The sequence below is a fragment of the Phyllopteryx taeniolatus genome, chromosome 4 (assembly GCF_024500385.1).
Source record: "Phyllopteryx taeniolatus isolate TA_2022b chromosome 4, UOR_Ptae_1.2, whole genome shotgun sequence".
NCBI lineage: Eukaryota > Metazoa > Chordata > Actinopteri > Syngnathiformes > Syngnathidae > Phyllopteryx > Phyllopteryx taeniolatus.
Genome location: NC_084505.1, coordinates 25008949 through 25023197, shown reverse-complemented (window position 1 = coordinate 25023197; position 14249 = coordinate 25008949). Strand labels below are relative to the sequence as shown.

The 14249-nt window shown below is 42.8% G+C and overlaps 1 protein-coding gene across 1 annotated transcript; it reads left to right on the top strand.

Moving 5' to 3' along the window:
* The first annotated feature begins 1801 nt into the window (after nt 1–1801).
* On the top strand, nt 1802–13857 carry rnf150a (ring finger protein 150a). Its single transcript, XM_061770869.1, has 7 exons — nt 1802–2571; nt 7512–7762; nt 8695–8766; nt 8838–8920; nt 9004–9100; nt 11266–11446; nt 11645–13857. The coding sequence occupies exons 1-7, from the start codon at nt 2112–2114 to the stop codon at nt 11791–11793; spliced, it is 1293 nt and encodes a 430-aa protein (XP_061626853.1). The 5' UTR covers nt 1802–2111; the 3' UTR covers nt 11794–13857.
* Nucleotides 13858–14249: the final 392 nt, after the last annotated feature.

Here is a 14249-nt window from a genome sequence, read left to right as displayed (position 1 = left end):
TTGTCGGTCCGTACAGCGCGTGTGTGTATATATATATATATATATATATATATACATATATATATATATATCAACATCTTCATTTCCGCCACCAACAGCTCTGCTTCCTGTTGTCTCTTCAGTGCCACTGTCGTCCTGGATGCCGTACTTGCCCATCACTTCTTCATCACGCCTGTTTCCTTCACCAACATGTCCATTACAATCTACACCAATCACGACTCTCTCTCTGTCTGTGATGCTCAGAACGACTTTGTCTAGCTCCTTCCAGAATTTCTCTTTCACCTCTAGGTCACATCCTACATGTGGGGCATAGCCACTAATCACATTATACATAACACCCTCAATTTCAAGTTTCAGCCTCATCACTCGATCTGATACTCTTTTCACCTCCAAGACATTCTTAGCTAACGCTTCCTTTAAAATAAACCGTACTCCATTTCTCTTCCCATCTACACCATGGTCAAATAATTTAAACCCTACCCCTAAACTTCTAGCCTTACTGCCTTTCCACCTGGTCTCCTGGACACACAATATATCAACCTTTCTCCTAATCATCATGTCAACCAACTCCTGAGATTCATCCATCCATCCATTTTCTACCGCTTATCCGAGGTCGGGTTGCGAATGCGAATGCGGCTGCTACAGCGAGTACTCGCCCAAGAGGGAAGCCCGGGGGCTGGTCCTGGCGCGGTCGCTGCCGCAGGAGCGACAGATGTGCGAGCCGGCCGCCCGCTTTCCGCCGCCGTTGGGCTCCGATTTGTCACCGATTCTGTTCATAACTTTTATGGACAGAATTTCAAGGCGCAGCCGAAGCGTAGATGGTGGCCTCAGTATTGCATCTCTGCTTTTTGCAGATGATGTGGTTCTGTTGGCTTCATCAAGCCGTGATCTCCAACTCTCACTGGAGCAGTTCGCAGCCGAGTGTGAAGCGGCTAGGATGAGAATCAGCACCTCCAAACTCCAGAGATTTTCCTGTCATAGTCCCAACATTCAAAGTCCCCACATTCAATTATAGGCTCTGCGCTTTCCTCTTCTCTTTTTGCCTAAAAACCCGCTTTCCACCTCTCCTTCGTCTTCGACCCACAGTAGCTGGATTTTCACCGGCGCGCTGCAGGTTAACGGCGCCGGGGTCGGACGTTGTTAAGCCGGGCCACGACCGATCCGGTATGGAATTCTTTAGATGAACGCTCATATTTGTCTGGCAAAGTTTTAAGCCGGATGCCCTTCCTGACGCAACCCTCTGCATTTATCCGGGCTTGGGACCGGCCTACAGTTTGCACTGGGTTGTGCCCCCGATAAGCGCTGCATTGATCCTCAAAGTGAAATACAAGCCCCACTAGAATCACTGCTTGAGTACAGTTCAGTTGTATTTAACTTAAGTTCAGTTGTATTTAAGTTCACTCCATTGGGATTTCATCTGTGAAGCTGTTTCTTTTTTTACATTTACATTTTTATGTGGTATATATTTGAGTGTAATCATTATATAAGTACTGCTTTTTATTTTTCTACAATTCAAGGCAGTGTTAATGTTCAAACTGCATAATGTTACAGTAGCTTACAATATCAAATATACTTGTAGGAATAAAACCTGTCTCATGTTTTATTAACAGTTGGGTCTACTTCACCACTGCATTTTAATGTTTGTCATTATGGTGGTCATTGGAAAGCGTTGGAAAGTGTTTGAGACCCACTGATCTTTATTGTATTTTTTTATTTCATATGATATTTCGTTTTTGTTGTTTTATTTCAACATGAATGAATCATTTCCTCACTCGTTAATTCCATCACACTCGCCATTTTTTTTTTTCGCTGGCACGTAACAATTGAAGTACTGCACTATTCATCTTTTATTTTTAGTCAGGCAGATACCACGTGCCCCGGTGCTTCAAAACCACATTGGCCACGCCCATATCATGTGATCGACAAGCGTCCAGCCAATCGGGGAGTGGCTGCTAACAGCGAGTTCCAACTGCCCCCCCCCCGCCCCCCCCGATCAGCAGGTGATCATGTGTAGTAGAGTTCTCGCAAGTGGACCAGCACCAGACTGACTCGAGGCCGCCGACCGGATACGTGTTTGGGTTTTTTGAAGTTGTCTGTTTCCGGGTTCTACCATGGCGCCGTCTATCTCTCGACTGTGCCGCAGTGTGGCTCTCTCGACGTGGCTCGTCTCCTCCCTGTGCTCCGTACACCTGTTGTGCTTGGACTTCACCGTCGCCGAGAAGGAGGAGTGGTATACGGCCTTCGTCAACATCACCTACCTGGACCCGCTTACCGCGAGGCCGCGGAGCGACAAGAGCGAATGCGGCCGCTACGGCGAGCACTCGCCCAAGAGGGAAGCCCGGGGGCTGGTCCTGGCGCCGTCTCTGCCGCAGGAGCGACAGATGTGCGAGCCGGCCGCCCGCTTTCCGCCGGCGTCGCGCTCCGCCGCCGCGTGGGTGGCGCTGGTGGCCGCGGGGAACTGCACTTACCGTGAGAAGATCCGGAACGCGGCCGACCACAACGCCTCGGCCGTGGTCGTGTACAATGTGGGCTCCAGTGGTACCAACGACACCATCACCATGCCCCACTCTGGTGAGACGAACACACAAACGCAGGCTCCCCCCACCCCCCTCCCGTGATTGTTGCATCCTGCTACAGGTTTCAATGCAAATATATTACAATAATATTTCCAACCTTTGAGCCAAGCCACCCATTTTCCATAAAATCTCAAGAAACACCACAAAAGAAAAATGTCACAAAGTACATATTCTGAAATCATGATTTTTGTCTTAATTTGTGTGAAATAGAGCTGAGATGCTCGCAAGGAAGCTGTGACTTATTTTTTTGTATCAATGGAAAAATATGGATACACAGGTTTGTGGTACCTTCTGCCATCTAATGGAAGAACATTCAATTGTTCTGTCGTTGTTAGGGATCTGTGAGTAGTGATACCGAGGTATCAGTTTCGGGCCGATATCGGCCTTATTTCAAGGTATATGGTACTTGTGAAGACTGTCGATACCAGCCACTGATACCTAGGGCAAAAAAAAAACAACGGAAGTCACAGAGCATCTTCGCCAATTACTTCTATTTATGGCAAATAGATTGCTGTACCATAATCCAAGTATCAAGATTTGAAATACAGTCTAAAAATGTTAAACAGTGTAAATACAGTGATGATTCGCTGTTTACCATTCCACAAATTTTCTCGTAAATATTTCTCTGTATTCCGTTAGGTAATGTATAATTGTAATACTGTAATTCTTCTCGTGTTTGTCCTGTTTGAAATAAATCTACTCTAATCTTTTGTTAACGTAAGCTAGGATAACCTTTTAAGAGTCAAACAATGGGGAAATTTGCAAGTAGTTCACATCCTTGGCAATTAATTGAGGCTTTGCAAAATATATTCGGGTGTCGGTAGGGGTGTAACGGTACCAAACATTTGGTACAGGACAAAGGTGAGTTCCGACACGGAACATGATAGGTAAGAGACAATAAGTGTAACTATCTCACGCTCAAGCCACCGTAAACAAACACAGCAGCTCAGCATCTGGCGAGCAGACGTCAGAGCGAGCGACATTTGCAAAGGCTACTTGTCAATTTGTCTGTAGAATCTAACAGCTATCGACTGGTTACCTGACCTATACGTGCCTATCCTGAGATTTGCTTTCTTAGGGGTGTCCCGATCAGATCTGTGAGATGGGAAATTGGTCCGATGTCAGCAAAAAAAAAAATAGTATCATTTATTGCTAGTTTTCATAAAGGAGCCTGCTACCAGGGAAAAAAAACCAAAACACAGCGATGGCTTCAGGTTTAGTTGATGAATGGGTCCACTTGGAAACGTGTGACTCCTTTTTGGCAATATGTCAGCAAACTCTTGGAGATTTATCATGGGCGTACATCATTTTTGCAGATTGAGTCCTGGAATGGTTTCAGGAATGATGGGCCTCCAAGGAGTATTTTCCTGTCCATGGCAATAAATCTTTAAGCATGGCAACATGGCACCGGCCCAAGAAACTACACCTGCACCAAAGCCCTTAATTCACTGTCAGCCTTCCCAGCTAACATGGATATTTGACTTCTAAAGCCGTCAATGGCAGTGAATGTGTTAACAGCTGCAGGCTTTATTTTTTATTTTTTTTCTCCAGACCTTGTCCGCTTCCCTGATTCAAAGAGGCTGGGGGGGAAAGGGCCGAGGGGTGATGTCACCGCTGGCAGACAAACGAGGAAGGCGATGTAGAGCGCGGCGTTTCGGACCCGACGTGAGGCTGCCAGATAAAGAGCAGAACACTTTCTGTGCGCCGAGCCAACGCAGCTGGGCTGCAAAAAAAGCACTCCGGCATGTCTGGGTTTAACCCTTTCATGGCACAACTGAACATTTAGATCAGTGTTTCCCCAACTTTAATGAGGCACATATTTTATTTGAAAAATCTCACGGCACCCTAGTGAACATGTGATGAAAAAAGAGGCTTCAAGCTGTCAAATTAAACATAAAACAAAGATAATTACACTTTGTGTATTTTAAACAACTACATAGCTCTGCCTTACGAGAGAGCCCGTTTAGCTTAATGCTAACATCTACGGGAAATTCCTTTGACATGCTAATGGTTAGCATCGATAGACGCAACGGATATTTAAAAACAAACAGTGGAGCAACACGTTTAGACAGATCATACGAAAATACTCACAGGCATATATTCTTTGTCCTTGTCATGTAAAATGACAATATTACAGCATTTTTACTGAGTCACTCACAGTAGTGGTAGTAGATGATTCTTCTTTGTTTGTGTCTGTATGACTGTATTATATTGTACTGTACTGTTTCCTGGTGGCCAAGGCAGGCGCAGCACTTTGAATTGGATTGCAGCATTAAATCATGATGCACAAACTTTAGAATTTTTTTTTATTTTTTTTTTACATTTTATTGAATTATGTTATTGCTATGATTAAAAAAAAAATAATAATAAAGTACTTTATTATACAGTGTTATACCAATACAAAATGAAAACACTCGCAAGGAGCTGGCCAACCAGCCTCTGGCATCTTTCACTAGGCCACACCCCTTGCAGACACAACCAACACACATCTTGAATTCTACGTATGTTACAGTAATTACACTATTTGCATTCTCTTTTTTTATATATACACAGTGCTATTTTTCGTTATTGAAACAAAAACAGTTTTTGGGGTTTGCTTCCCCTGCGCACAACGGGCTTAAAGTGCGCTTTGTACTTTAAGTTGGTTAGATACTTTGATCTCAAATTCAGTCATTAGGGTTAGTCATTAGGTTGTTGATTTCTCTCTGCGCATATGGCTGTGTACAATAAAAGCATACATCTGTAGGAGAGGCGGATTTGAATATCTCAGCTGACTGTTGACACACATACACACGCGGATGCTGTCAGGGAGCTACTTAAGCAGAGCTGCTCATTAGGCTCCATGGCAGAGCCAACCGTCTGTCATTTCCATCCCAGCGGTGACACCTGGTCGCCTGAGTACACCATGCTGGCCTTAACGCAGCGAGCACAACCTTCCATTTTCTGTCTCGCCACTGTTAGGAGAACACTTTGTGTGTAGTTAGTTTGTACGAGCACTGGCCAAGCATGGCAATCCAATCTCTTTATACTCTGTATTTTAATACACAGCAGGGACATTTTGTCTTTTAATTGATTAGATTTGACTCAGAGACCACGGTTGGCTGAGTTACATAAAGGGATTTATGCAGGAGGGCGGTGCAACAAGTGGTGCTGGGAATGTTAGCAGATGTGCATTGGTCGCACTTGTATGACAGCGAGAGGCATGCCTGTTGTCTGAGCGGTTCAGACGCCTCCCCTGGGAGTTGCGATGACTTCATTGTTGTTGCGGAGGGAATAGGATGTACCCCCACTCTCTTGATGCAACTCCATCAAAACACAGAACTTGTTATTCTCATACTGTGGCGAGGGAACTATTAATGTCCCATGTGTCAGAGACGGTCCAGTGTGCATCATCTTTAAGACCCTAGAAATTATTTTTTTCCCACACCAAAAATGAAGGAAAGCTACAGATGTAATATAAGTGTAGACAAGAGAGATGTTACTGGTACCTTGCATCAAAATACAGTAAAACCAACGTTTTGAAGACGCCAGACAGGAAGAGGGACTAGGAATATGTTTTATAGGAAGGAGTAGAGTTGTTAGGAAAGGGACTGAGCCACAAAAGTGAATATTTGTGATGCTCTCCTTTTATTGCTTCATGCATGAACAAATAGGTGCTGTATAACAGGGATTAAAAGGTTGCAGCTTGAATAAGTGAAAAGCATTTTTGTAAAAACAGCTGTCACCTATATTTTCACACATTGTTGTAAAGTCCGCTGCCGTCACCCAGCAGTCACTTGTATGTACATTTTTTTCAATGCGCCTCTCGCCCAAAAGTAAGGTGGGATGGGCTCCAGTTCACTCGCCGAAAATTAGGACAAGCGGTATAAAAAAAATCTATGGGTGGATAGTTTTAGTTATGTTCCACCAAAAAAATTTGCGAGTAGACGAGTTTGCGAATGGTGATTTGTGAATCGGTAAGAGTTTACTGTATAATGGTACCTTGACATACGACTGACCCGACTTAAGAGTTTTTCGAGATATGAACCGTCATTCAGCTGAATTTTTGCTTTGACTTGCGAGTGCTAACTTGAGATATGAGCACTTGGTGGCTCAACTCAAGTCTACAAAAAGCACCACTTTAACAAATGGTAACCATTTCATGAAAAAAGAGAAGTTTCAAGCTATTTAATGCCACTCCCTGTTGAGGTTTATGGTCAAACTAAGCATAAAAGAAAGAGAATTACAAGTTGTGTTTGTAAAAAAAAACACAGGTTTGCCTCAGGAGAGTCCGCTAGCTTAATTCAAACAAACAACGACCAAATGAATTGTAAACGCCATTGACATGCTAACAGGCAGCATTGACAGTTGCAGTTTTAGAACCCTTTAAGAAACGGATATTTAAATGAATATGGTGGAACAGCACATATCGGCAGATAACATACAATTACTCACACATATATATATTCTTCATCCTTGACAAAAAAGACTAATATTACAGCAACTTACTGAGTGGTAGAACAGCAGAAATCTATTCTTCTTCATTTGTTGCATGACTGTACTATACAATAGTGCCTCCTGGTGGCCAAGGCAGGCACACCAGCATGCGTAGCACCCTGATGGATGAAACGTTAGATCATGAGGCACAAACGGTTTAATGCTTCACATTCTGTTTATTTTATCACTGTGTTTTTATAAAGTACAATATTATAGAGTGCTATTTTCCCTTATTTAAACAAAACTTTTTTTTTTTCCTCGGGGGGAGATGGGGAGGCTGGAATGGATTAATGGCATTTCCATTCATTTCAATAGGGAAAGGAGATTTGAGATGAGTATTTTGAGTGAAGAGCATGGACACGGAACAAATTGAACCCGTATCTCAAGGCACCACTGTATTTGAAGTTGAGTTGTATCTATATCTCGTCTGACCCGCGACCATTTCCCATGTGTGTGCAGGTATAGGCGACATAGTGGCCATCATGATCCCGGAGCATAAAGGTCGGGAGATCATGGCACTGCTGGAGCAGAACGTCGCAGTCACATTGCACATCACTGTAGGGACGCGCAACCTGCAGAAGTATGTGAGCAGAACATCGGTCGTGTTTGTCTCCATCTCCTTCATCATTCTCATGATAATCTCCCTCGCCTGGCTTGTCTTCTACTATATCCAGAGATTCCGCTATGCTAATGTCCGAGACCGCAACCAGGTATGGCTTGAGCTTTTTTAAAAAATCTTATTTTCTAACTGCTATATCTGTTTGAGCGTCGCTACGCTATAACAGACCGTCACCGGCGTTCCATGTTTCCATCTGGTGCCGGCTGCCAGGGAGAGGCCGGAATTAGCTTGACAGCTGGCCCCACAAAACCAGTGAACCATCAACAAGAGCAAATAGTGACTGGTTGTTACATCATCGCCGCGCCTGTTATTGTAACATCTGCAGGGGCGGCAGCCAGTGTTTGCATTTTAACAAAAATATATACAAGTGACGACTGCAGCATGTCCAAACTGTTGCCACCGTTTCATTGTTTTCTTTCTGTATTTAGAAGCTGCGTCATTTCAAACTTCAAATTACCCTTAGAGAACAAATTAAAGGATTAATTAATGAGTTTGTTGTTAATGAGGTTTTTTTTTCCCCCTCATTTTGTTCCCGTCAAACTAATTAGTCTGGTTTTATCCCCAGGGCTTCAATATTCACCGAAGCGCCTGAATAATAAAAAGATAGGAAATTAGATAATAAGTGACGTAGAGGCCGCTCCAAAAGTACTGGAACAGTGAAGCTAACTCCCTTATTGTTGCTGCAGACTGTAGATCAGAGGTGGGCAAAGTATGTACAGTCCGCTCTGTTCTTTAATCAGATCATTACATTTTCAAGTCCCTTTTTTTATTGAAGGCCATCCTGAGTTTTTCAGCAGCAGCAAAACAACAAAAACTCGTGAATATGTGGGGATTCCCTGTATTAATTTGACATAAAATTTTACATGGTGTTGAGAGGTTGAGTTAAATGTCCATCCTACTTAGGAGGAAGCTACTGCTGTCTATCAACCTCTTTTAGTTCAACCTTATGTTGTTCTCAGAGTATATTAGGTATTGATGCGTCCCGGTGTCACACTTAAGAGTGTGTTTTGTTTTGGCCTGCAGAGACGCTTGGGGGACGCTGCCAAAAAAGCCATCAGCAAGCTTCCAGTACGCACCATTAAGAAAGGAGACAAGGTAGTCAGGAGTTAATGTGACATTATTTATTCGAACTACATTACATCGATATGATGGCATTTTTGTTCCAGGAGACTGAGCGTGACTTTGACAGCTGTGCCGTGTGCATCGAGGCCTACAAGCCTAATGATGTTGTCAGGGTGTTACCGTGCAGGTATGGTTTTCTTTGCAAAGGTGAGGACAAGATGGTCTATTTGTTCACGACACGCGGTAATAATACACTGCATGTTTTTCCAGGCATGTGTTCCATAAGCACTGCGTGGACCCCTGGCTACATGATCACCAGACGTGTCCCATGTGTAAAATGAATATACTCAAAGCCTTGGGAATCTCTGTGAGTTCTTCTCTACCTGCAGTTACACTTGCTCTTCATATCGCTGGGTGGAATCCTCGCATCTCCAAAAACATCACTTTTCAGGAAACCATCCATTGCCATCAACATTGCATCGTCGAAGAGAACAAGCTATTTTCAACACTTTAGATTGGTTAATAATTTGTAAAAAAAATACCAGACCCATGTGGGGACAGACCAATAGTATTGATTTGACCAATATTGATTTGTGGAAACAATATGAAAATGACCAAATTTGGAGATAGGAAGTTTGAGCCCAACCCCAGCGATATGAACTGCTTACACTAATGACAAACAGAGAGGAGCTGATTTACAAAAACAGTCAGTGTTGCCAACTCAGCAATTTGATCACTATATTTAGCAACGTGTCCAACCCTTCCGGTGACTATTTAAAAAAAAATCTATATATATATATATATATACGTTTATCTAGGATAAGTATTACTTAGTGAAGGAAAATAAATTGTCTGAGATGCACAAAAATGATCAGGGACGCATAAAGCATGGTGAATTTGCGTCCACAGATGCACAGCATTGTTTACCTACAGTAGGTATGTACGAATCATTAGTCACTACTAAGTACAAGTCCTGTCTTGGTGCTAGCCAATCAGAGGCAGAGTGGGCGGGTTTTCATTCCATTAACACAATGGACACGATACTTATTTCCGGACTGGATACATTTTTATTATTGTGGTAACACCTGGCACGCCGATCACGACGCAGCGAGCCGTTGGCGGAACGGCTTTGGCTCCGTAGATGCGCACACTTGGGACACTTTAGGGAACGTTAACTATTTATTATGTTCGCTAGCCCGTGAGCTAACTAGCTATCGAGCTCAGGAGCTGAACAGCTTGCTCGATCATGTCGAAATATAGAGGTCACTAACTGGCAGACCGCGGTCTGCGTACGGACCCAGAAGTAGTCCCACACGTACCCACACCTTAGCAAAAAAAAAAAAAAAAAAAGAGGTTATGATTCAAGACGTATGGGCGCCGCAACATATTACAGGCTTTACGATTGTGATGAACCGTACCGACCAATCACATGCGAGTTCAGCCGCACTCTTCAGCCACTTAAATCTGCATTTCAGGCTGTAATCACTGATTGCGCGCAGCCCAGACAAAGATGAGGAGAAACAAAGCAGTGGAGAGAGAAAGAGACTCAGCGTGGAAAGTTGAGTTAAAGACGGAGAAAGATCCGAAAATGAACGATTCAAGGAAGAAAACATTTGGAACAAACAGCGTATAAAATGGAACATCAGTGTCATTTTTGTTTGTACTTCTCAGTGGGAGGTTCTCACTTATTCAAAGTGCTTATATGTGGAACGCCAATATGAAACAAAGGTTTTGAACAAACATAACATCTAAAACAGTTCAGTTATTAAGACTTATTAAAATAAAATGTGTAAAATTGTTTGCGACTTCACTCTTGTCAAGATACCAAACAGAAAAGGGGGAACTCCCACTTCATTTTTCGTAAGTTAAGGACTTTATTTGAACACGTACAACTTTTTATTTTATATTTTTTTATTATTTTTGTTTACTTGCTTATTGTGAAATGCAGCCTTACTTTTATTCAGTAAATGAGAGACCATTACACAGTTGTGCTCATATGTTTGATTACCAGCGCAGAATTAGTGAGATATGTACAATTCTTTACTATGGTCTAATATCATTATAGTCAGTGGCATTAAAAAAAACAAAAAAAAAACAACGATACTATCATTTATCGTGAAAGTTTTGGGGAAAATATATTGTCCTAAAAATCTGCTACCGTGACAGGCCTAAACGCATAATATATTGAGAGAGTAATGGAAAACAAAAATATTGTATAAACCGTATAAAAAGAACTGTAATAAAAATCTGCTATATAGCGGGACCGCAAAGCAAGAACTCTGATGTAGCGCTGGATTACAGTATTTGTATCCCGTGACGATAAATTGCAGGGACTCAGTTTCCATGACATGTGCATCCCAGGACTCACATAGTCTCAAGTGTAAAATGATCTATGAGCGGCAAGGTTAATCTAACAGTATGAACAATAGAGGATTATGTCGTACAATAGACATTTTGTATTGTAAAATACTTTATGTATCATAATATCGCACAGCTATACTTCATTGTAGTCAATCTGTATGGTCTGTCCAGCTCAATGCAGACTGCTCCGACGAGTCGCCGCCAGACTACGAGATGTCGCTGGGGGGTCCGTCCGCCAGCGAAATCACCGTCAACGAAAGCTCCGTGGCCGAGAGGCCGACGGATCCGACCCGGCTCAGTCCGAACGTGGAGTTGGCGCCGCAGGCGGAGGAGAACTACATCATTTCCAGCAGTGAGTCCATTATTTAAGTACATTTTAGGTTGTACTTGTTGTCTAAAAAGCTTTAGGAGCAATGCTATAGAAAATAGATGTACGTAGATTTTGTCTCCCATCCACATCTGTGCCTTTTTATCCACAACAGCAGGAAACAGCTGAAAACCGACTGTTCCTTTCTGTCCTAAAACTCAAATATGTTTGCCCTTTCGTTAGGTGAGCACCAGTTGCCACTCAGCAGTGATTCTGATTCTTCACTTAACTTGGTAAGCGGGTCGCAAGTGGACCGTGTCGGATCCAGAACCGGCGTGGGAGAGAGTATTCGGGAAAAGGAGGACGAGCAGGACCCAGGCCGAAGCACATGATTCTGAGGACCAATGTTTTGCCACGTCAAGACGCTCCAAAAATATCACGCTCTGTCTCCATCTGCTTGATAGCTTTGTGCATCTATGGACATTGTCCATATCGAGACACCCAGACATCACCCACACTTTTTTGTCACACCTGCTGGGTATGTGGTTGTTTCAACACGCACACGTTTGTAACCCGGGAAAGGGTTAGCACCCACTTGTTTCATTGCACGACGAGCGGTACGCTACGCCATCAATACCCACACTTTTCATCACACCCGCGGGGCGTATGGTTGTTTCAACACCCACACTTTTCCCGGTGAAAGCTTTGCAGTAAAGACTGTGGAGATTGTTGCCTTTCCGAGCCACTAAAAAGACGAGAACGGACTCTTCCCTCCGGTATGAAGCGTTTAATGATCCAGAAATATGTTCTGTTCAGATCACTGACAGTTTTTTTTATATATATTTGGATTGGCTCCCCATCTCGCCTACGCATGCCGACTCATCCTCTCGTACAGACAATTGTCATTTTTCGCACAAGTGATGTCAACCTTGAGGGTCAGCAGGAGAAACCACTCCACACGGCAGTCGGACCTCGCAAACATGTCGTCTTCAAGTCCTCGCCAAGTGTATCCGTCGTGCTCTCAAGGGAAATATAAGGGGACCAATCAAAGGATGCCCTCCGTAACAACACTGTTTACTGTTGCCAAGTAGAAAATGCTGCATCAAATATGGACGATCTATCAGTCCAAATGTGGGTATTGATATTTAGATATGTTCTTTCATATGGGTCGGATGTGTTTATAGTCAACTGCAGAGAGTAGCAGGAATATTTAGGACCTGAGTATCTGGTGCGAAGGATCTCTCGAAATTACTTACTTTGCCGCATGAAATTTGGTAGGCACGTCTATGATGGGTAGACTCACTAAAAAGTCAAGAACCCATGCCGTAACACAAACAGGAAGTCTGCAATTTTGGTTTGAAGTGACCATTTTAGGGTCCTCTTGGCCATTTTCGGGCATCCTTAAAAGATGGACTTATGGTCCGAGAGATTTTGAATTAAACCTTTTAAAATTGCTTAGAACTGCTTATATTAATAGTTTGACCCATAAGTATGATCTCAAAACAATTTACTGGAATTTCAGAACTCATCTTGCTACGTTACCTAAAATTAAATGGCTTGCAGATGATTTGATTTGGGGGGAAAAAAATGAATCGGAACTGCGACGGCCGTGCATGTCGTCACATTGAAACCCATAAAATAAATAATTATTGCTTTCCTATGCGCCGTTTTACTACGTCTTTTGTTGAGCGCTGAATGTACCTTATTTCCAGCAGGTAGCTATTACTTAACCTTACCGTTACCAACATTGAACCATACCTTTCTCTGCATTCACCTTGAAAAGTTAACCACCCTGCTTTCTTCAGCGCAAACTCCACCAGCAGCCTTGCCTGTCTGTCACCTGACCTCTACTGGAATGTTCCACCACATTGCAGTTCTATGCCAAGCCAGCTGTGACGAACACTAGCCACTCCTCCATTAACATGGCGCCTTAGAAGTAGCAGGGCCTTTTAGCGGGTTCTTGTAGCAATTAGAGAATGAGCACAAAAAGGTGCAAAATGTGCATTTTTCAACAAATAGTTTAAATCAAGCTCTACAGAAAAAAATGTAAGTTGGTGAGGTTGAGAATATCGCTCAGTATGATTTCTGCTCACCAGAGGCTTAGCTAGATTGTATTTGTTTACCCTGACGTGAGCGAGTGATACCAATGCATATAAATGCTTTGGTTCAATCTTGTTTCATCCTGTGACCAAGGAACTCTGTTGAAGTGAGGAAAGGCGCTTCATTTCGTCCGCCACAGCATTATTTAATACAGCGGTGCCTTGAGATACAAGTTTAATTTGTTTGCTCGTAAAGCAACTCACTCTTCTCTCAAATCATCTGTCCTCATTGAAATGAATGGAGATGGCATTAATCTGTTCCAGCCGTGAGGAAAGTAGCACTTTATAATATTATACTTTATAAAAAGATGTAATGACATAAAATGAATTACAATGAATTAAACAGTTTTTGTCACACTTTGCATCAATTGAATGGCCAATGCTCCACCGCCTGCCTTAGCCACCTGGGGACAGTATAAGACAGAGAGACGCAAATAGTGTATGTGGACGTCTGTACAGAATAGACGGCTCAGCTCCGCGCAGAAGATAAAGAATATCTGGCTGTGATTACTGTTAGATGGCTAAATGTGTAGCTGCACCATTTGTGTTAAAATATCTGTTGCTTAAAGGGTTAAAGGCTAAGCAATGTGATTGTTTAAATACACAGTATGTAATTCTCTTAGTTTCATTTTTAGTTTCACAGTGAACTTCAACTGGGCATCAGAAAGTCTGAAGGCTTTTTTTTTTAAGCAGAAGAAGAACTCTTCACTATTTGCCAAAATTCTGCTTATTGTGAAGTGATTCGCTGA